A 23,744-nucleotide genomic window follows, 5' to 3' on the forward strand; every position below is an offset into this window, starting at 1 on the left:
AAGTGACTAATGACTTTGTGATGCTGAAAGGTTGTGTGGTGGGAACCAAGAATCGAGTGCTCACCCTCCGCACGTCCTTGGTGCAGACCAAATGGCGGGCTCTGGAGAAAATTGACCTTAAGTTCATCAATACCACCTCCAAGTTTGGCCATGGCCGGTTCCAGACTATGGAGGAGAAGAAGGCGTTCATGGGACCACTTAAGAAGGACCGAATTGCCAAGGAAGAAGGAGTTTAATGTCAGGAACAGATTATACAGCTGGTGGGATCTCAACAAAAGTTGTTTTCCAGTGGAAAACAAAACAAAACAAAACTTAGGGATCTGACCAAGGTCACATAATAAGTGAGAAATGGAGAGAATGAAGTCCCAGACTTCTGATTTAAAACTGTGTTTCTCAGTCCTTTCTTTTTTTTTTTTTTTTTTTTTTTTTTTTGAGACAGAGTCTCGGTTTGTTGCCCGGGCTAGAGTGAGTGCCGTGGCGTCAGCCTAGCTCACAGCAACCTCAAACTCCTGGGCTCGAGTGATCCTTCTGCCTCAGCCTCCCAGGTAGCTGGGACTACAGGCATGCGCCACCATGCCCGGCTAATTTTATATATATATATCAGTTGGCCAATTAATTTCTTTCTATTTATAGTAGAGACGGGGTCTCGCTCAGGCTGGTTTTGAACTCCTGACCTCGAGCAATCCGCCCGCCTCGGCCTCCCAAGAGCTAGGATTACAGGCGTGAGCCACAGCGCCCGGCCAGTCCTTTCTTTTTTAACCCAAGATTCCTTTTGATAAACATAAAAACCTCACCTCCTCCTCCACCAGAAATCCTGGTATAGTCTCTCAGAGAGCCATCATTCTTTTGGGAATATTTGTGTCTTCCAAATAAAGACATTTCTTTTTCATGACTAAACACTGTTCCTTCGTGTCAGCAGACATTGATTGTCCCTGGCAGGATATAAATGCTTTCACATCCATAGTTTTATTTGATTCTCACAACAACCTAGTGAGGTATTGTTATTAATATTATCAGCATTCCAGTTTTACAGCTGAGAAGATTGTGATACAGAGGATTAAGTGACTTGCCTAATGTCAAGGCAGAACCAGGACTCAAACCCAAGTCACCATGTAGTTTCCATTACTTCCCTATATCATCTTTCAAAAGCTGATGAGATTTTAGGGGTCTGCAGAATCTCTACCACCTACCCAGAAATATCTCACATCAAGGACTAAAAAGCCACTGTTCCATTAAGGCAATGATCCTCCATCCTTCTTTCTCTTAAAAATTACTTGGTGCCTGGCAAGGTGGCTCACGCCTGTAATCCTAGCACTCTGGGTGGCTGAGGCGGGAGGATCACTCAAGGTCAGGAGTTTGAGAAACCAGCCTGAGGAAGAGCGAGACCCCCGTCTCTACTATAAATAGAAAGAAATTAATTGCCCAACTAAAAATATATAGAAAAAAAATTAGCTGGGCATGGTGGCAGATGCCTGTAGTCCCAGCTCCTCGGGAGGCTGAGGCAGAAGGATCGCTTAAGCCCAGGAGTTTGAGGTTGCTGTGAGCTAGGCTGACGCCACAGCACTCTAGCCTGGGCAACAGAATGAGACTCTGTTCAAAACAACAGCAACAAAAAAAAAACAAGAATTACTTAGGTACCCTAGATGTCTGGATTGTAGAGAGAGAAAAAAAGAATTACTTGGGGTGTTTGTTAAAATACACTTAGGTACCTCCTCTAAAGGTTTTAATAAAATAGTCTGGAGTGGGGCTTAGGAATCTATTATTATTGCTAGAATGCTAGAATCAGGAGATGGTAAGGTTTATTTGCAGAGATGAATAAAGTATGTTTCCATGGTGGGGATAGAAGCCTATGTATTTTCCAAGGTCTCTTTTTTAGGTTCCTTCCAACTGCTACCACTTTCTCCCTCTGGAGTCACTGCCCAGCCTTGGTATTGTGGAGATAACAAGTGGACGACAGGAAGGTGCTCATCGTCCTCCTGGGCCTGTCTTTGGGGCTTGGAGGTGACCTTGGCTTGAGGCTACCCCACCTTCATCCTGATGTTCAGGGAGATGGTCAGCAGATGGCACTAACTCACCACAGCTTCTCTTTTTGAATTTGGGGGTGTAGTTCTTAAAGCTAATCCAGTGGAATTTTGGTATGCCAAATCTTGAAGACAGTGCTAGGAAATAGTTGTTCATATTTCTAAGGGAGGCCGGGGGCGGTGGCTCATGCCTTTAATCCTAGCACTCTGGGAGGCCGAGGCAGGCGGATTGCCCGAGGTCAGGAGTTTGAAACCAGCCTGAGCAAGAGCAAGACCCGTCTCTACTATAAATAGAAACAAATTAATTGGCCAACTAAGATATATAGAAAAAATTAGCTGGGCATGGTGGCACATGCCTGTAGTCCCAGCTACTTGGGAGGCTGAGGCAGAAGGATTGCTTGAGGCCAGGAGTTTGAGACCAGTCTGAGCAACATTGCAAGACCCTATCTCTACAAAAAATACAAAAAAATTAGCCAGGCGTGGTGGCATGTGCCTGTAGTCCCAGCTACTCAGGAGACAGAAACAGGGATCCTGGGAGTTTGAGGTTGCAGTGAGTTATGATGACACCACTGCACTGTAGCCTGGGCAAAACAGCAAGACCTCATCTCAAAAAAAAAAAAAAAAAAAAAAGAAAAGAAAGAAAAGAAAGAGGGAGAGGTAATGGAAGCAAACATTAACTACAGCCAAAGTGTTCTCTAAGAGACTGACAAAAAAAGGGGGAAACAGAAAAACAGATGTATAAATTCAACAAAAAGAGTATTAGTCTGGAGTCATTTGGTATTAGGTAAAATTTCTTATATATCAGATCAGCCTTGGTTGTCATTTTATTATACCACCATAATATTGGTGTTCATAATTGTGTTTCTAATGCATCCAAAAAGATTGAATTATGTTATCCTTGTTTTTAAAAAGATAAAATATATACTTTGGGGCCTGGCACGGTGGCTCATGCCTGTAATCCTAGCACTCTGGGAGGCCGAGACAGGTAGATTGCTCGAGGTCAGGAGTTGGAAACCAGCCTGAGCAAGAGCGAGACCCTGTCTCTACTATAAATAGAAACAAATTAATTGGCAAACTAATATATATAGAAAAAATTAGCCAGGCATGGTGGTGCGTGCCTGTAGTCCCAGCTACTCGGGAGGCTAAGGCAGTAGGATTGCTTGAACCTAGGAGTTTGAGGTTGCTGTGAGCTAGGCTGACACTACGGCACTCACTCTAGCCTGGGCAACAAAGTGAGACTCTGTCTCAAAAACAAAAACAAAAACAAAACAAAGAAACAAATATATATATATATATATATATATATATATATATATATATATACTTTGAGGCTGGGCACAGTGGCTCATGCCTGTAATCCTAGCATTCTGGGAGGCTGATGTGGAAGGATTGGTTGAGGTCAGGAGTTTGAGACCAGCCTGAGCAAGAGCGAGACCCCCATCTCTATTTAAAAAAAAAAAAATACAAAAACATGTACATGAAGGCTCTTACCAGTATTGTTTGTAATAGGCAAAAAGTGGACACAATTCAAATGTTCACCAACTGATTAATAGATTCAATATGGTATATTCATAAGATGGAATATTATTCTGCCATAAAAAGGAATGGAATACTGATACATGCTACAACATGGAGGAACTTTGAAAACATGCTAAGTGAAAGAAGCCAGACATAAAATACCACATATTGTATGATTCCATTTACATGAAATGCCCAGAATAGGCAAATCCATAAAGACAGAAAGTAGTTGCTTGGGGCTGGAGGCAAGAGGGTTAGGAAGTGACTGCTAATGGGTATTGGGTTTCCTTCTGGGGATGAAAATACCTGGAATTAGAAATTGATGGTGGTTGCACAACTTTGTGAATATATTATACTAAAAACCACTGAATTGATTAATTTTATGCTCTGTGAATTATATCTCAATTTTAAAGCCCTGATAGTTCTACTAATGACAGACCTTGACTGAAATAATTTCTAAAAGAAGCCGGGCTCGGTGGCTCATGCCTGTAATCCTAGCACTCTGGGAGGCCGAGGATTGCTTAAACTCAGGAGGTTGAGACCAGCCTGAGAAAGAGCAAGACCCCATCTCTACTATAAATAGAATGAAATTAATTGGCCAACTAATATATACAGAAAATAATTAGCTAGGCATGGTGGCACATGCCTGTAGTGCCAGCTACTTGGGAGGCTGAGGCAGTAGGATTGCTTAAGCCCAGGAGTTTGAGGTTGCTGTGAGCTAGGCTGACAACCATGGCATTCACTCTAGCCTGGGCTAGAATAAATAAATAATAATAATTTCCAAAAGATAGTCTTCAGAAGTAAAATGACTTTAAAAGCAAAATGTGAAATGGTAAACATGTAAATAAATCTAAAAAAAACGTATAAAATAAGACTAAGCTTATTTTGAAGGGTAAAAAACCGAAAGTATTGTTTGGGGGTAAATAGTCTGTTTAACTTTGTTAAAATAAGTGTGTATAATAAAAATTCAGGCCGGCATGGTGGCTCACGCCTGTAATCCTAGCACTCTGGGAGGCCAAGGCGGGCGGATTGCTCAAGGTCAGGAGTTCGAAACCAGCCTGAGTGAGACCCCGTCTCTACTAAAAATAGAAAGAAATTAATTGACAAACTAAAAATATATATACAAAAAATTAGCCGGGCATGGTAGTGCATGCCTGTAGTCCCAGCTACTTGGGAGGCTGAGGCAGGAGGATCGCTTGAGCCCAGGAGTTTGAGGTTGCTGTGAGCTAGGCTGACGCCATGGCACTCACTCTAGCCAGGGCAACAAAGTAAGACTCTGTCTCAAAAAATAAATAAATAAATAAATAATAAAAATTCAAGAGAAAGCACTAAATGGATAGAAAAAGTATCAAACTTTAAATCTGTAGAAGGAAGAAAACTAGAATTTAAAAGTATTACTCAACCCATAAGCTGACAAGAATGGAGAAAAAGTGATAAAAATAGAAAACACCAAGTAAGATGGTAAAAACAAGTCCAGATAGATCTATAATCACCATATGTATTTGCTAAACTAAGTAGTTAAAAGACAGATTGTTAGGACTGGGCACGGTGGCTCAGTGGGTGGATCGTTTGAGCTCAGGAGTTTGAGACCAGCCTGAGCAAGAGCGAGACCCCGTCTCTACTAAAAAATAGAAAGAAATTAATTGGCCAACTAATATATATAGGAAAAAAAATTAGCTGGGCATGGTGGCACATGCCTGTAGTCTCAGCTACTCGGGAGGCTGAGGCAGAAGGATTTCTTGAGCCCAGGAGTTTGAGGTTGCTGTGAGCTAGGCTGACACCATGGCAATCCAGCCAGGGCAATAGAGTGAGACAGTCTCAAAAAAAAAGAAAGTTGGGAGCTATGTAATTTGGCAAAATAGGCTTTAAGACAAAAAGCATCTTAGAAACAAAGAACATAACTACATAATAATAAAAAATTTCACTCACAAGAAGGCATGAAAACCCCAAAATGTATAGACCCCAAATTGAGGAATCATTGGGAAAAATTGCCAAGTGCACCATCTATTGGAAGGTTTCAACACACTATTTACTAAACTAAACAATTAAGTTTGAGTTAATGGTCCCACGCACAATGATTACACACTACCCACAATGATTAAAGAACATACGTTTTTCAATCACACATACTGCAAAAACTGCTAAGTCATGAAATAACTACTAAATCATGAAACAAGACTCAACAGACTAGGTATCACACAGATCTCATTTGATATATTTAAAATCCCCTCATGTTAGGAGATGAAAATCCCTAATCTCTCAGACCCCCACAATGATCTGCTCACTATACCCCTAAAGCATTCTCCCTTTGGGGTGTCTCTCTAACTCATATGGATTCTCTTTGTCTCAGAATTTCTTCCACCTCCCCAGTAACCATGACTGTATAATAGAACTGCCCTTTAGGCCCCACCCCCTACCATGGCCATAGTTGATTGGATTAGAGGTGCCAGCTGGGCCAACTAGATTCTCTCTCCAAGGAATCTGATTGGATAACAGGATTGCCCTCTATGCCCCACCCCTGCCATGGCTACAGTTGATTGGACTAGAGGTTAAAGCCCTAATTCAAACTTGGCCAATCAAATTTGGTCTCCAAGACGAGGCTCTTCATTGACTAGGGATGTAAGTGGAGTTGGACACCTGCTTCTGCAAGCCAAGAGGAACAGAGAAAGCTGATCTGCAAGAGTGAGAGCAACAGTTCCTGCAGAGAGGAGAGACCACACAGTGAGAGGGAGAAGCTGCAGGAGAGACTGACCAGAGAGAGCGACCTAGAAAGACCTAGAAAGAGGAGGGAGAAGCACGTAGAGCAAGATTGAGTTAGAGACTGAGAGAGCAAATACCACTGACTGTGAGAGAGGTTAAGAGCATCAAGACCAGAGAGAGTGATGGCCTGGATTCGGATGGCTCTGCAGTTCCTGGTTCCAGTCCTTCTGGAGGTTAGCTGGCACCTCTGTTACTTGTAATCAAGAGGCATCCAGGATGCAGTCCCCTCTCCACTCTTGGCTGTAAACAGTCCCTTTGCCTAAAACCCCACTTTTCCCTGCATTGCCTCCAATTTTGCTTATGTTCTCTCAATCCTTTAAGACTCTGTTCTTGTCCAGATATCTTGGTGTCATTTTTCTCTGTCACCCTCGCAGAACTCAAGAGAGCACTGTTTGGAAAACTCCCGTTTGTAAGCAGAAGCAGCCTTGTGGTTCTAGCTTCCTTTCTGTGCCCTTTCTCCCACCATCCAGCATTTATCCTCATACAATTCACACCCAGTAATTGGGTGACCAGCCGGAGAGCAGCAAGCTGAGACCAAAACCCCAAGACTTTTCAGAGATAAACATTTTGTACATCCAGTGTGTAGTCTCCACAGGGGAACAACAAGTGAATCCGAGGTGGTTTAGTGAACCAAAGGCATCTTGGGATGTCTTAGCCTCACTGAAAATCATGGAAAGGACAGTAAAGAGAGTCTAGATTCTAATCTAGACCAGCCCTTTCATTTATAGGTGAGGAAATTGAAGTCCAAAGGAAAGTTTCACAGCTAGCACATCTGGCTTTGGAGACAAAATGCTTAGGAATTAAATGTCATGAGCGTTGATCAACAGTTTTACTGTGTGAAGTAGAAGTATCTGCCTGCCAGTGCCACCCAGCACCACCCTCTGTTTTTGCACAGCTGTTTGTTCCTGACAGCCACATCTTCGACAAGCCTGCTCCTAGCTATTACTCAGACTTCAAATTAGATGTCACCTCCTCTAAAAAGCCCCCTCTGACCACCACCCCCTCCAAATCTGATGTCACCACATATAGTACATTTTACACTATCTTATAAAGGCCTGTCTACTTGCATAGATGGCCTGGCCTTAAGCACTCAACAAATGTTTGGTGAGTGAAGAAAAGAATCTGGTGCCAGCTGCTCCTGCTGGAGTCCATTTATTCAGGCCCTCAACTGAGAACAGCGAGGGAAGGGCACAGGGTGGGGGACCAGTCAGCCCACCTTCCCCAGCACCACCTCTCTTCGAGTTTAAAGGAAACTGGAGGTCAGGTTGAAGCAGCTGGGGCATCTGTGCTGCAGAGAGCTGTGCACTGACCCGTAGGTGGGGGCAGTCAAGCCTTCCCAAGCAGTGAGAGCTGCTCCCTGGGAGTGGGACAGAAGTGAAGTCTGGAAGTGGGTCAAATCACAATCACAAGGCCACTAGGCCTCAGTCTTGCATACGCTTGCTTTCTCCGTGGTCATGGGACGTGATGCTCAGCCAGATAAATATCTAATTGATTGCAAACCAAACTCCCAGAAGCTGGACAGATGCTGATCCAAGAGTACAAATCTAGCCCAGGCCAGAGGTGGCTCACAGAGCTGCTCTGGGCTGGCCAAGGGATCAGGGAAAGCTTTTGGTCCTGACTGTAAACAATGCCCTCTCATCTCCCCCAGTCCCCTGGGCCTCTTTCCTGACAGATTATGGAGGAGTTGGGATGGGGCAGTGAGCGAATCTTACCCAAACCCACACCTCACCACCCTGTTGATGCCTCTGAGATTGCTCTGGCACCACCCACTGGCCTCTGATTTACTATTTTAAACCAAATACCTTTTCCAAAAACAAAACCCTGTCCATTTGGACCAGTTGTTTTACTCCAGGGACATAGGCTGTTACATATAACAGAGATCTGGTGTCTGGAAAAGCCAAGCGTCTTTAGAAGAATTTTAAAAAGAAGAAGAAAAAGAGAAAGCCCATGATTTCTGAGTGATTTCTGAGTGAAGTCAGCCAGCCCAGCTGGAGAAGGCAACAAGCTGCTGGGGGGAGCCAAGGACCACTTGGCCAGCTGGTCAGGTCCTTGGCCAAGCCATTGTATAAGCTCCACGGCATTGGAAAGAAAGAAAAAACTTGGGACATGTTTTTAGTCTTGCTTTGGAGCCCAGAACATGCTCACAACTCCAGGAATCTCTACTGTTCTCTGCAAATGGAAAATATGATCCATGAGAACAAACTTGACCACTGGAGTGTGTGCCTAGTTGCCCTGCCCTGTAACTTAGGGGGGCCAGGACTCACTCCACTTGTGACTCTTTCTAGAGTCCCCTCTGCCCCTCCGAACAGCTGGCTCACTCTAATGGTTAAAAGACAGGACAGTGGCCTCAGAATCAAATTATAGAATGAGCATTTATTGACGTCAGTCCTCAGCTACACTAGGCTTCTAGTAAGAACAAAGCAAATGCAAGGGGAAACAAACTATTAACAATACAATTAACAACCTAGCATGATTATAGATACCAGGAAATATTCTTTCCAGACTTCGTAGAGGAACGATGTTTACCCTATATTCAATAGCTTAACTTTGAATGTGCACTAGAGTTCCAAATTCAGCAAAGAAATAAATAAGTTATTTACATTTCAAGTAAAAATTTTATTTTATTTATTTCACCACCATTTATATGTATGGACTGTGACTGAGGCCTTGGCTTACGTCCTGTGGAACAAAGCCAAGACAAATGCTTTATGTTGGTTATTTGGTCTTCGGCATCAGATTATCATTATTGTGGAGATGGGCAAAAACATGCTAAAATGAAAGGAAGTACATTTGCGTTAATGGCGTTACACAAAGAATGATCAAAGCTGCAGAGTTTTACCAGTGGCCAATTTCTTGTGTTTCTTTTGAAGAACAGCACAAAGGGGGTTTATTTTGACATTTTGGAGCCAGTCAGTATCATGGGACAAAGACAGTAAGTAAAGGCATGAAGAAACAAGCATATTGCACCAAAACAGATGTGCTTAAATTAACCGAGTGACAGTTTGTGCATCAGTCTCACAATGGCTGTCACGTGAGGTGGGAGGAGAAGAGTAGGAAGTACCACAAAACTTAGTTGCCCAGAGGCTGTTGAGTAACTCCAGGAGATCTCAGGCCATCCATCTGCGCTGACGCTGGCCACCCCTGCTTGCCCGCTGCTGCCTTCTTGGGGTCATTCTTCCTTGGACAGTGCCTGCAGCGGGGGTCCGGGCTGGGGTGCTTTGAAGGTACTGGAAAGCACTCTGGCGACCCACCTGCCTCTCTACGCAGTTAAAAGTGAGGGCCACTCCCACATTGCTCTTCATGACTCTGGAGGCGCCATCAGAGGTGCCATCAAAGCAGCGGCCAAGTGCGATCTCCTTGGCCGTGCGAGGGTCCTGGTCAGTGACGGTGTAGATGCCATAGTTGTGGCCCAGTGGGTCCAGGGGCGCCAGCATGGTGTACTCGCTGGTGTCATTGTTGACTGCCATTGGTAGGTGGTTGACCAGGTACTCATGCAGCATCGGATTCACACTGGCTCGATGGCAGCTGCCCTGGGGGATGACCTTCACCAGTGTGCGGTCCACGCGGTCCTGGTCATAGAGCATCCCACTGCACTTGAACTCTAGACAGGCAGCTGAGACATTGGGCTGGTCCCTGTCCCGGGTGCTCCTCACATCCCGGATGCCGTACAGCTGGCCCACTGTCTGCCGGTGGGTGCCCCCCATGTTGCGGGATCGCACATTCACCTCCACTGGTCCCACAATCTTCACCTTGATGTAGCAGGCCCTAAACTCCATTGGCTTAGGCCACCATGCCAGGTAGTCTTCAGTCCAGCTCATGGGGTCATCTTCATTGAAAGGGACCGTGTTGTAGTCATACCGATCCCCCTCAATCTGGTAGAACCGGAAGTGGGCCGCACTGGGCGGTGCCTCTTCACATGCCCGGAGGTTCTCAAAGGCGTAAATGGGCCCATTGCTCTCTTCAGCAGAGTTGGGGCTTGGCTTGGCCATGCTGATCTGGAAAGCTGTCTTTTTAACCCGTGGGTCCTCGTGGTCTGTCCGCCGGTACTTGAGCTTGTTGAGGTAGGGCTGAGGGACGCCAATTGCATTTGGGTTGAATTTAGGAGAAGACTCCACTGCTTGCAGTTCCTCCCCAGCCAGGCTTGCCAAGACGTAGGCAGAGTAGGCATCAGGGGACTGGTCATCACAGAAGGCAGGCACGCAGGCTCCATTGGGGCCTGTGAGGACACTGTCAAAGCGGCCCCAAGCCCTAGGGTTGGAAGAGAAGCCAGCTCTGGGCTCCAGGTTGATCACAGAGACCACAACGCCCTGGATCTGCTCGCTGGGCAAGAACCTCTCGCTGCGGTAAGCCCTCACCTTGATAAAGCACCTCCTGCTTTCAGGGACATCCAGGTTAAAGAGCCTCCTCTCACGGATCTCCATGTTGCCCACCAGGAAGGTTCTTTCTTCCCTTTTGCTCCTCCTTTGGCTCTCAAATTTGAAATCACCTTCTTCCTCCCACAACCCTGTGTCTGGGTTGAGCGACCAGAGTTTCATGGCGGGCACGTGCTCTGGCATCTTGACCTGGGTTGAGTCGAGGTGCACCTTCACTCTGCCAGCATTCAGTGGCTCTGAGGTGACCTCATCTGTGAAGTCCACAGAGAACATGCCATATGTCCGAAGGGGTAAGGTGTCTCCTTCATCATTGACGAAGTTAAAGTCACTCTGGGCAGCTGTGGCTGTAGAAATATTCCGGGGATCCAGGAAGGTCACGCTGGCCTTTACTTTTCCTGTGTAGGGCTCGCCATTCTGCCTGTAGAAGCTCTTGGATGGGATCTCTAGTTCGGCCACGGGGTCTTCTCCAACCACCTCCCCCAGGGGGATAATGTTTGTCTCCATAGCCTCCAAAGTGATGGGATCTTTCCGCCGAAGCATCTTGATTTCGTGGAACACTGCACTCCCCTTCTTGTTGAAGGGCAGCACTTTGGTGGTGTTGACGAACTTCTGCAGCCTGTCCACAAACGTGAGCACCAGCCTCTCCGTGTCCTGGGGGACATGGAGGGTGAAAGTGCCCTTGTAGCCTGTCATGCTCACACGGCTGTTCCCCATGTACACGTGGCCAAAGCGCATGGGTTCCCCATTGTCAGCGGCACTGACACGGCCCCGCACGATGCTCCGGGTCTCAGTACACCGCTGGCAGCTGCACTTGGTGGCCACCTTAGTGGGCAGTGTGTAGCCACTACACTGGATCTCCCTCTCCTCTGTTCGGGAGATGCCACAGCAGTTCTCCACAGCATCCCGGCACCTGATCCCATTATCCTGCTGCCCTGCACAGGTCTTTACAGGGCAGTGGCCCACATCATAGTAGAAGGAGTTGGTGGCATTCTGGAAGCAATCGTGGGGCAGCCGGATAAGGTAGCTGTCAGGGGTTGGGTTGCAAGGAGCCTCATCGGGCGCTGTGGAGGGAAATGGCTCGGCTGTTAAGATGCAGGTTTGCATCCCACATGGAGGGTACCTCAACCTCACCTCTCTGCGGTGCTCTGTGGTTTTCAAAGGACTGTACATCCATGCCCCTGATTCCCACAGAACTCTAAGGGAGACGGAACAGCTATTACTAATCCCATTTTATATATGGGGTGGCAAAAGTTGGTTGCTAAGACCACTAAAGTAGTAGTTTTTCCTCAATGGAGGGGTCTTGAAAATTTGAGGGTCTTTTGGGTTATCAACAAAACTTGGGGTGCTACTGGCGTATTGTGGACAGAGGTCATTGATGCTCTGTCTCCTACATGCCTGGCACTGTTCTGCGTATTCTACATCCTAAATAACTTTCATGCATCCCACCACACAGTCATGTAGGTGGAAAACTTATTTAAAATGATCAAAGGCCGCGCGCGGTGGCTCACACCTGCAATCCTAGCACTCTGGGAAGCCGAGGCAGGTAGATGATTTGAGCCCAGGAGTTCAAGACCAGCCTGAACAAGAACGAGTCACTCTGTTGCCCTGGCTAGAGTGCCATGGCATCAGCCTAGCTCACAGCAACCTCAAACTCCTGGGCTCGATCCTTCTGCCTCAGTCTCCCGAGTAGCTGGGACTACAGGCATGCACCACCATGCCCGGCTAATTTTTTCTATATATTTTTAGTTGGCCAATTAATGTCTTTCTATTTTTAGTAGAGACAGGGTCTCGCTCTTGCTTAGGTTGGTTTCAAACTCCTGACCTTGAGCGACCCTCCCACCTCAGCCTCCCAGAGTGCTAGGATTACAGGCGTGAGCCACCATGCCCGGCCCACCTCTCTTTAAAGTCTCCTTGGTTCCCCACTTTTGTATCTTTGCCCACACTGGCCTCTCATTCTGGAACACCCCCACTTCCACACGCAATCCCTGCCTATTCATTAAGACGAGGGGTTAAGATCATAGAATCACCTGGAGAGCTTTTAAACTGCACGCTCAGGCCACGTCTCAGACCAATGAAATCAGACTCTCTGGGAGGAGACTGAGGCATCAGTGTTTTTCAAAACTCAGTGCGTGGTGCCAATGGGCAGCCAAGGCTGAGGACCATTATTTAAGCCCCAGCTGGAAAGCTGCTCGCTCGAGCAGCCGTCCATGGTCACTTCCACCTGGAAGGCATCTATCTGTCATCTATCAAGAGTCCTCGAGTGGGGGGAGGAGGTGGTGTGTGGGATGGGGAGAAAAGTAAGAGTCCACTGCCCCTTATCCTGCTTTAGCTACATCTTTCGATCTTTACTTGTCTCTTATTTACATTTCTTCACCCCTGCCTCAAATGATGGCTCTGTGATGGCAGGATTTGGTCTGTGCCATCTTTGTGTCCCAGAGGGCATGGCACTGTGCATGGCACAGAAAAGCCCAAGCTTTTACTGCCTAGTTATGCTCACTGTTGCTGGCCCAGGATGCCCAGGGCCCCAGCAGGCTTACCTATGACAGTCAGCTGGGCAACCCGGGACTTCACAGCTCCAGCATCACTCTGGGCCTTGCAAAAGTACTCCCCAGCCTGGTCCCGCTGCAGGTTCCTCAGTACCAGCTTGCTCTCATGCTTGTAGAGGGAGGGATCCAGCAATGTGTCATTGTGATACCTGCAAGGCATGGAGGGGTGGAGCCTGAATGGGCAGTGGGAGAACAAGCACCCCTGGGGACAGTGCCAGGAGCAAGCAGCCAGGGAAATAGATGGCAGATGGGTTCCTGCAGATGCCAATATCACCTTTGACTCTGCTCACCCAAGAGCACTAATTCTCTGGGAGTCAAGGGAGTTGGTTTGAAGTCCCAGCCCCACCACCTACCTGGCTGGAGATGCTTGGACAAATCATCTCACCTCTCTGAGCCTCAACTTCTTGGTCTATAAAATGGGAGCAATGATCTCTAGCTGACCTCACAGGATTGTTGGGAGGGTCAAACAAGAGAGTGGCTGTAAAACATCTGTGAAGGGTAAAGGACTCACAGCCGTTAGGGATCGTGACCTTCTTTGCCTTTGTTGGGGAAAGCAAGGCTGAGGAACCTTGTTCTGTGTCCTGAGGACATGCAAGTCAGGACCCTAAGACCAGAGAGGCTCTGAGGGACCCCGGGTTTGAGGTACAACGAGAGGGCTTGCTGGTTGTCTGGGTAGCCCCAACCCTGCCAAGTGTAAATCCCAACATCAGGGCCCTGTACCAGTGCCTTACTTGTAACTTTCTTCTATTGGTTATTGTTTTTATTAATCCAGATTCTAATGCAAGAAAGCTCTGGTTTCCAAGAGGAGAACTGGCAAGGGGAGCCGGCAGCATACGCACCAGAAATATTTATCTGGACTGGGCTTCCCTGTGGCCTTGCAGCACAGGGACACGCTCTGCCCAGCTTTCCGCGCTTTTGTCTCGGGGTTCTTCACCATGTATGGAGTCTCTGGGACAGAAGATAAGAAATAGATAATGTTTTGTTTTGTGACAGGTTCTACAGATCTTTGCTGTCTTAGAGTCTTTGATGGTATTAAAATTATATGGCTTCACCTCCACCCTCAGCCCATCTCTAACGGTCCTAAGACCTAAGGGACCTGGCCCAGAGTGGAATCCACCCTCCACACCCTCAGCCTGGAACTTGCTCCCATGGCCTGTCGAGTAGCATCTGGGTGGGACAGTGGAGAACCAAGGGGACCTTGTGCCAGCTAAGATTCCTATGCACTACCATTGGAACAGAACTGGCTGCTTTGAATAGTGCAATATTTATGTTCTGCTGCCCCTAGCAGAACTTTCTGGTCATTTGGCACCATTTCTGAACTCCCCAAGCCTCTCTGTGACCTCCAAACCGCACGCATACTGTATTGTAATTGACTGTTTTTAGATAAGGTGGCCAGGGAGGACCTCATCCATTTGAGGGAGCAAATCATGCCAATATCTGAGACAAGAACACTCTAAACAGAGTGTATACAGCAAGTGCGAAGGTCGTAGGGCAGGAGTGTTCTTGTATGTTAAGGAACAGATAGGAGCCCACTGTGGCTGGAGTAAAGTGATTTGGTGTTGGGGGAGGAATAGCAGAGGAGAGCAGAGAAGTGATGGGGGGCCAGATAATATAGGGCCATGTGGGCCATGATAAGAATTTTGGGTCTTACTCTGAGTAAGCTGAGAAGCTAGCTTTTAGGACTGTAATGCCCTTATTTAAAAGTCTGGACCTCCTCGCCAGCCCTACCCCAGAGAACTTAGTTACCTGCTCTCACGAACTCTGCATTGATGGTGGCTGTCTTCAGGCTAGTCTTGGGCATTGTGAGTACAATGGGGGCAAACTTGGTCTTTGTGATTTTCAGGGTGCTTTTGCCATCAGGGCACAAGCCAGGGACTCGGAATCTCCCACCGCTGTCTGTCTTGGTCAGCAGCTTAGGTGTCTTGGTCAGCAGGTAGACAGTGGCCCCCGAGGCTGGAGCACCTCCAGGGAGGGAGACAGCCCCATGAAGCATGAAGTCCTGGCACATGCAGGCGTCACAGTCAGCATTCACCTGGCCCATGGGGCAAGTCAGGTCACAGGCTGTGGAACAAGGGACCACATCAGCAGGGTGTGTACGGATTCTGGCCTCATTCAGCCACACCCCGGCCTGTAGACCCACATATGCTTCCCCTAGTCCTTGGCATTTGCTATACTTGCTTATCAGCCTGCATGACTAACTTCTACTCGTCCTTCAAGTCTTAGCCCAGGACATCTCTTGGGAGCTTTCCTGGATTCTCCTAAGCTATGATAATTCACCCTGCCCCATGTTCCTACATTATCCTGTATATCCCCTGTTAAAGCACATAATATCCATAATATCTGCTCAGTTAGTCTTTGGTGAGTGAACAAAGGAATCTGTTAGTCTCAGACTAACCCTGTAATCCACCCCTCTAGGCTGCTTCAGCCACACCCCCCATAACCTCCCCAGTGCCAGGAGGGAGGATGGTACCTGTACAGGTCGGGCTTACGCAGAGCTGACCCTCCTCAGTGGCCTCAGTGCACAGCGACACTGTCTCGGCCAAGCAGGTGCGTGTGCGGGTCTGGACCCCAGTGTGACCACAGGCAGCTGAGCACTTGCTCCAGGGAGACCACGGGCTCCAGATGCGCTCTGAGTCTCGGCGCAGGGACCCTGCAAAGTGGGATCAGCAGACAGTCTGACTTCCCTCCCAAGGGGACTATCAGGAAAGCTGATGCTGAGACCGTTTCTTCCCTGGTGAGGAAAGACAGGGCCTCAACTTATGTCATAGATGTCATTGATATTTCTATTTACTGCAATGATTTTTTCCAACAGATGAAAGTCAAAAGTCTTAAGAAAGCGGTTTTTCTCATTTGCACAAAGGCACCATGTGGGGAAGGGGTAGCCTTGAGAGGGGCTTGTTGGCCAAGCACTGAGACTTTGATATGCTGTCCTCAGGTGTGCACAAATAGCACCATCTTTCTTCCTCACCAATGTGGAAGCAGCCGCGAGCCTCTGTGGAAGGGATCCTAGGGAAGTCAGGACCTGGGAGCTGCAGGGACTGCGAGAATGGGGGCTTCATACCTCACCCGGGCCAGCCTGAGCTCCCACTCTAGATCACCACCGCTGGTGCCTGGGCCTGTAGAATCAGGCTGTTTGGACGGGTGGAACCCCAAGGGGGAGGGTGCCCGTCCAAGAAGTGAGTAGGCCGAGCCCCCACAACACCTGTATTACCTGGCCGGGCAGGGGATGCAAAGAGCGTAGACTCTGAAAACACAGACTTGATGCAAACCCCAGCTCTGGGTTACCAGCCGTGGAATCAGGAGAAGTTACTTAACTTCTCTGAACCTCACGTAACTTGTCAAGATGGAGGTCCCTCAAAGGTCAGTGGTAAAGGTTGAATACTGTAGATAACTAGCGCAGTGGCTGGCACATAGGAACAGTGCTAGAAACAAATACTCAGTGAGCATTTCCCCGGTTAAGCTCGCTACATTCATTATCTCACTTAACATTCACAAAAATCCCTACGTAGATTTAGTGTCACCCGGCTTTACCTGTGAGGAACCTGAGGCTAAGGGAGCTTCAGACGATTTGTCCGGGGCACACAGTTCATAGGGTGGGCTTGGGATTCAAACCCGAGCAGCCCGACTGCAGAGCCTGTCAGTGGCCTTCAGCACAGTGCCACTTGCATTTAATAAATGGGTCGAACGCACGGTACCATAAACAGAACACTACTGGGAAGGTTCTGGCACTCATGACAAGACTTGGCTATTACTAGAGAGTCGACGCGCATGTATGTGTGTGATGTCCGGAGTTCCTATGGTCAGAGGCAGGTCCTGGCCGCACCCCGAGCAGAGGCTGGTGGGAGGTCAGGGCTGGGGCTGTTCAGGCTCACCTGGTGGGCAGAGGAAGCGCACGGTGTAATTGGAGCAGTTCTGGCCGGGCCGCTGCTCACTGTTGAGGCACCAGAAGCCCTCACGAGGACTGCTGTGGACCACCTGGCCAGTGCTGCCTGCAGGCGTCCAGTCAGTGGTCCGAGCCTCTAGCCACAGGGGACGGGCACATACACGATCCCCATAGTAGAAGCGAATGGCGTCAAGCCGCTCATAGTCGCCCTGCCCGCCTGGGTGGTCGACGTTGAACCATGTTGTCCATTCGCCAGGATCTGAGACACAGGGCCAGGTTGGGAAGTCACCGTGCCCCAGTGCCCCAGGTGAGCGCCAGTTCTCCTTTCCTGCCCGACCCCTGGGAGTCACCCCTGACACCTCTCTCCTACCCCCGTCAGCCAGCCTCGGGCCCTGTCATATTCCTCTCTGCAGCATCTCTCCAATCCTGTCTGCGCCCCACTCTGCTGGGGCCTCCACCCAAGCTCTCATCAGCCTGGCTGAACCACAGCAGTTACTTCCTGCCTCATCTCTGCCTCAAGGCTCCCCCTTTGCCCCCTCCCTGCCCTTCCCTGACATTCAGGGTGAGCTTTCCCCACAAGGCTTGGACCACAGCACTCCCCAGCTTTAAAATCCCCTAGCCAGGCCCAGTGGTGGCTTGTGCTTGTAATCCTAGCACTCTGGGAAGCTGAGGGCGAGGATCTCTTGAGGTCAGGAGTTCAAGACCAGCCTGAGGGCCAGGCGAGGTGGCTCATGCCTATAATCCTAACACTCAGGGAGGCCAAGGCAGAAAGATCACTTGAGGTCAGGAGTTTGAAGACCAGCCTGGGCAAGAGCGAGACCCCATCTCTACTAAAAATAGAAAAATTAGCCAGGTGTGGTGGCACACGCCTGTAATCCTAGCTACTCGGGAGCCTGAGGCAGGAAGACCACTTGAGCACAAGAGTTTGAGGTTACTGTGAGCTAGGCTGATGCCACGGCACTCTAGCCAGACAACAGAGTGAGACTCTGTCTCAAAAACAAAACAAAACAAAATCCCTTATCCAGGCATTCAGGGCGCTGGTGAGCCAGCACTACCACCATCCTTCCATCCTCATCTCCTCCCTCCCCACCAGCCTGTGCTCTAGCCCCAACAAACTCCACAGCATTCTTGGACTATATCAGGCAGCTTCCTTACTCTGGCCAAGTGCCAGATAAAAGTGGGTTTCCATGGAACCCTGACATCATGTCCTGGCTTCAAAGATTCACTTAGCAAGTTCAGTAAAGATTCCCCCTCATCATCCCTCCCTGATCCAGCCACAACTCACTGTCCCGGGTGTCAGCAGGCTTGGCAAAGACGCTGGGGGTCCTCTTCCCAGGCAGGACTCTTCTTACTGAGTGGGTTAGTATCCTCTGCCTCCCTGAGGGGCAAAAGAAGCAGCTAAGTGAGAAGCCAGGGCTCAAAGTTACAGGGACTTCTTAAGACGCAGGGAAGCGGTATGATGTAGTGGATGGTGCACGAGCCCTAGGCGTAGGTTCAAATCCCACTCTGCTACTTACTGCTGTGCAACCTCAGAAAAGCTTTATTCCTGTGAGCCTGTTTCCCCATAAAATAGGGATGCATTAATAATCACCACACCATAGGGTCCCGCTGCGTTATTCGGGGTGGTAATGAATGTAAATGACCTGGCATGTAGTACATGCTACATGCATGTACTACACGGTGGTTCCCTTTTCACTCTTGTTCTAGAAGTGGATCATCGGATGCTGCTGACCAGCCAGTGGGCTAAAGCTCCTGCTTTGGTGTCTGGACCTATCCTTGGCAAAAACAGACCTTTATTTTCCTCCTCTGTAAAATGGCGATATTAACTCCCACCTGACAGGGTGATTTAGTTGGCATAAGGATTCCATGAGATAAAACATGAACATCTCTGGGCTGGGCGCGGTGGCTCACGCCTATAATCCTAACACTCTGGGAGGCCGAGGCGGGCGGATTGCTCAAGGTCAGGAGTTCGAAACCAGCCTGAGCAAGAGCGAGACCCTGTCTCTACTATAAATAGAAAGAAATTAATCGGCCAACTAATATATAGAGAAAAAATTAGCTGGGCATGGTGGTGCATGCCTGTAGTCCCAGCTACTCAGGAGGCTGAGGCAGAAGGATTGCTTGAGCCCAGGAGTTTTGAGGTTGCTGTGAGCTAGGCTGATGCCATGGCACTCACTCTAGCCTGGGCGACAAAGCGAGACTCTGTCTCAAAAAAAAAAACAACCATGAACATCTCTGAAGTACATGCAGATTGAGGGTGTAGGCTCCTGAGGCTTTGCACTTCCTAACTGTGACCCTAAACTGCTTAGCCCATCTGACCCCATGTTCTCTAGGCATAAAATAAGGGTAATAATAGTTCCTGCCTCAGAAGACTGTGGGGACGAAGTAAGCTCATTCATAAAGTCCACTTAGAACAATGCCTAGCACATAGTGTATGATGAGTAAGAGTTAGAAACTCCTTTTAGCTCAATGCCTTGCGCAATACATGGCTATTTCCCTTCCCTGGGCAAAGTTCGTTTTGGGAGTCCATTCTTTCCCATAAAAGAATCATATGGCCTAACTGGAGCCGTGGTCCTCAATTTTCTGACACCAGGCTGGCAAGGTGTACCTGAGGATGGGTACTGGGTCCTCAGGCCACGGCAGTGCCAGCCCTACCCCTTTGAGGCTGAGCTGGGGGCTCCAGGCTGGGAAGGAGAAAGGAGAGCAGAGAGCTGCAAACGCTTTGATAGGCAGTTGGCTCTCATGCCAGCAGCCAAATCACAATTCTCTATGCTGCTTAATTGGGGTGATAGGAGCTCTTTTAATCAACCTAATCTAATTTCCCCTCAGACGCTTGAATGTTAATCATCTTCACAAACAGCAGCTGTCAGGGTGGAGAGAGCAAGGCAGGAGGCAGGCACACACAGAAGCTGGCTGGAGGCTGAGACAGCCTTTGTTCCTGCATCTGTGGTCACAAATCCTTCAGGCATACAGCTTTAAAGGAGGGTTTTGAGCGTATTTTGTTTTACCTGAATCTGTGGTTAGAAATCAGGAGAGGAAGGGGAGGTGGGAGAGAGCCTGCAGAGTAGTGCTGGGAGCTCTGATGCGTGGATGCCTCAGGAAAGACAAATTCTTTCTACCCGTTCCTTCCAGAGCTCAAGGCTACCAGAGGATGTGGCCAGAGGGCAAGGAGACCAGAAGGGGTTCTGGTGTGTCTGTGAAATTTGGCTGCAGGGTCTAAATGAAATTGAGCTGTAGGTCAGAATTTTCATAAAACTAAAAACAGACCAAGTCGCAAACAGGCTTCTGAGAACTCAGTGATCCCCTGTGATCCTCTTTTGGTTTGGCTGCTAGGAGTCTCAGAACTACATTTAGTACTCAAGGGCAGTAACCCTCTTATTTTCTTCCTCCCCCTGAATGATTCCTCTCCTTTTCATCATTTAAAAGTTTCTGTCCTGTGCATTTTAATATCAGGAACTACCTCAAGTTCTGGGGCAAAACAAGCAAGGTATAAATTAGAAATAAATCCATAAACTGGCCTCAAGTCTTAAGACCATTGCTGTGTCTTAAGGCAGATGCATAGTTTAGTCTAAGACCAGACATGACTTCACTGTGGCAAGTGGGAGCGAGCAGATACTTAGCCTATACCCAACACAGATGCGACTTCCAGGACCAGGAAGGAGAACACCCAGGCCTTGGTCCCCACCATCTTTCCGCCAGACCCCGAGGGAAGGTGGCAGGAGGTGGGTGAGTGTGCTCCACAGAGTGGGCTGTCTCTGGAATGTGTTCCTCTGGGAAATTTCTCAGATCCAGTGACCTGAAAAGAAACAAAGCTTGTCAGGTTCCACATTTCTGTGTCACCTGCTATGGCTTGAGCAGAAATATTTCTTGACCTGTCAAGGACGGAAAGGTGGACAGAATAAAGTCTTGCGGGAGTGAGTTGTGAAACCGTGCAGCTTGGGAGGGACAGAGACTCAGAATCTGACTTCAGAAGGGGCACACCCGGAGTCCAGGCTCCAGGGCCCCACATGGAGATGGGGCACAGGGAGAGTAGGGGTGAGGAGGGTCCTTGTCCATGAGAGGGGCTGGGCTCACTCCTAGCAGCCTCTGGGTGAGTCACTTGTAAGACCTGGACTTGAAGGGGAGCTACATGAAAGCCCCGGCCCCCTCCCCAGTGGCCCCTCATGGGGCAGGCAGGCTGGAGGGCCCGGATGCTTCAGACACACCACCTCCATGAGCACATTCCCAGATGTGCATGGGCTACAGCTGGAACACATTTCTGACCTGTTTGTCTGGGGCCTGGCTGGGAGTCACACAGGCAGGAGCCCACAGAGGGAAAGCAGAGGAGACGCGCTGTGAGAGGCCAGGGCTCCCCGGAGACTACTGAGCGTGGGTTGGGGGCCACAGACTGAGGCGAAGAAAGCGAGGCTATCGGTCAGGACAGGGAGCACAGGGCGTGGCATGTGGCCCAGGCTCCGGCTCAGCAGGACGTTTTTATCTTTCCCCAGGGCTCTGGCCAACTCAGAATCTGACTAGTTCCTGGAGATTCAAAAGTGGTTCCTTTCAGCCTCCAAAGTCTGGGGTGTGGTAGGAAAGGGAAGATTCCTCCTCTTTGGGAAAAAAGCCCCCCAAACACTTGGATGTCTCAGGGGAAGAACAAACCAATCCCACACTGCAGACCATCCAGCTCTCAAAGCACTAACCCCACTGCCACCTGTTTCTCAGATGCGACAGCAGAGTCGGGGAGACCCCAGAGGTCTCCAGCTACTGCGCGTCCTGCCCCAGCTCCCGGGCAGCGAGCACAGTGTTCCGCCCCAGCCTGCTCCAGTGCCGTCTGAGAGGCCAAGGTGGCCTGAGACACCTTGTGGAAAAACCATTTCCCATCTGGCAGCCCACGGAGGTTTCTGAGCATCCTGCCGCTTCCCCAGCGGCGTCGGGCTCCCCGTCCCACGCTCCCCAGAACTCGGGACAAAGCAGACTGGCCGAGCCCTGGGAGAAAGCAGGGCACCCAGAGGTACAGGGTTCTAAGTGGGGCCATGTGGGGGTTCCTCACCTCAGGTTGGGGAGGAAGGGGACTTTGGGCCAATGGGGGAAAAAACAAGAATTTCAAAGCAGAAAGGAAATTTTCGAAGTGGGAGAAGCCAGCAGAAGGAGGAACAGGGGAGGTCAGGAGAGGTTGAGCCCACCCGGGGGTGCAGGGATGGGGGAGGGTAATGGGAGAGGAGCTCACCAGCGTCCTGGGCAGGACTCCTTGGCTCGGGGTCCCAGTCTTTGCCTCTCCAGCAGTCCAGCCTCCCGCCTTATATAGCACAGCTGGTGGCTCAGCCGGTGGCAGCCAGCCAGGGGAAGCAGCAGCAAAACCAGATCTGAGCACGAGCCTCCCCCTCCCGTCCCCACATCCCTTGCAGCTCTCAGAGGCCAGGATTTTGGGTCCAGATCCTTAGGGGAGATGCTGCAGGGTCTGGTGATGGGCCAGGTGGGCAGCTGCCTGGGATCCGCCGGCCAGAGCAGACAGACAGGGGCCAGGAGGTGGGGTGGGTGCTAGGAGCAGCCCTGGAAGGGGCCCAGGGGAACTCTGCATCGCAGCAGCGTCTCACGGCTCAGGGGCTGGTGTGCTCTCAACCAGGCTTTGCTTGCTACTCCCCCGCAGTCCCTGGCCCTGGCCTGCCCACGCAGAGAAAGGACCTTGCTGGTCTTAACACATACTCCAAACTCTCTTAAGCACACGGGCCACCTTGGCCTCTCAGCTGAGTGTGTCTGGTCTGAATTGGGCAACTTCCCAGCTTCTCTGGCCTCTGAGGGAACATTCAGGGAACCTCAGAAGGGCCGAGGGACAAAGGAATTGTGGGGCACAGGATGTCACTTGGTGAGAACAGTTTTCCTTGCCCCTCCCCACTCCATCTGGGTACCTGCCTGTACCCAATGGGGCCCCAGAGCCCGAGCATTCGGACTCCTCTGAGACCCTGCCAAATGCTCCTACACGCGCATGTGTGTGAGCTCACGTCTGACTTCGGGTCTGGACACCACAGGGGCCTTACTACCCATAGGTGGCGTAGCAGCTGCCTTGCTTTGGGGCTTCACGCCCCACCCCCAGCATGAGGCTGCCTGTTTTCACAGGCAGCGATTCTCTAACCTTAGCATGCATTTAGAATCATCTGGAGGGCTGTTAAAACAGATTTCTAAACCCCACACCCAGAGTTTTTGACTCAGTGGGGCCTGAGACTTTGCATTTCTAGCAAGATCCCAGGTGATATTATTGATGCTGCTGGTTCACATACCACATTTTGAGAATTACTAGTCAGAGGGATAGAGCCCCAGTTGAAGGAAGAAGAGAAGAGAGTGTGCTAGGGACTTGCCTCATGTTGCAAGCTCATCCAACCTGGGCTAGGCTTCCTACCTCGTGCCAGCACCTGGGAATGGAGGCCTGGCCCTGTGGCCATCCATGCCAGGGTCAGCTCATTCTTTCCACATACCTGCACTGAGCTGTTATTTGGGGGCAGGCTCTAGACTGGACACTGGGAAGCCACAAGAAAGATGTATCCTTACACTCAGAGAAAGGAGCCTCACGTGGAAATGGTCCCACGGTGCAACAGAGCAGACCCTTATGCCAGAGAGCTGTGTGTGCATGTGTGTGTTTGTGTGTGTGTGCGCTTGTGTGTATTTA

The 23,744-nt window shown here is 49.5% G+C and overlaps 1 protein-coding gene across 1 annotated transcript; it reads right to left on the reverse strand.

Annotated features, from left to right (window-relative positions):
• Positions 1-8,891: 8,891 nt before the first annotated feature.
• CILP (cartilage intermediate layer protein) lies at positions 8,892-22,409 on the reverse strand. Its single transcript, XM_012758689.3, is given in 12 exon segments — positions 8,892-9,253; positions 9,255-9,290; positions 9,292-9,409; positions 9,411-11,733; positions 13,210-13,367; positions 14,058-14,166; positions 14,965-15,279; positions 15,689-15,868; positions 17,091-17,360; positions 18,387-18,479; positions 20,729-20,897; positions 22,311-22,409. Coding segments are annotated over 11 exon segments (3,798 nt in total). The 5' UTR covers positions 20,790-20,897; positions 22,311-22,409; the 3' UTR covers positions 8,892-9,118.
• Positions 22,410-23,744: the final 1,335 nt, after the last annotated feature.

Source organism: Microcebus murinus, chromosome 6 (assembly GCF_040939455.1).
Source record: "Microcebus murinus isolate Inina chromosome 6, M.murinus_Inina_mat1.0, whole genome shotgun sequence".
In the NCBI taxonomy this organism is placed as follows: domain Eukaryota; kingdom Metazoa; phylum Chordata; class Mammalia; order Primates; family Cheirogaleidae; genus Microcebus; species Microcebus murinus.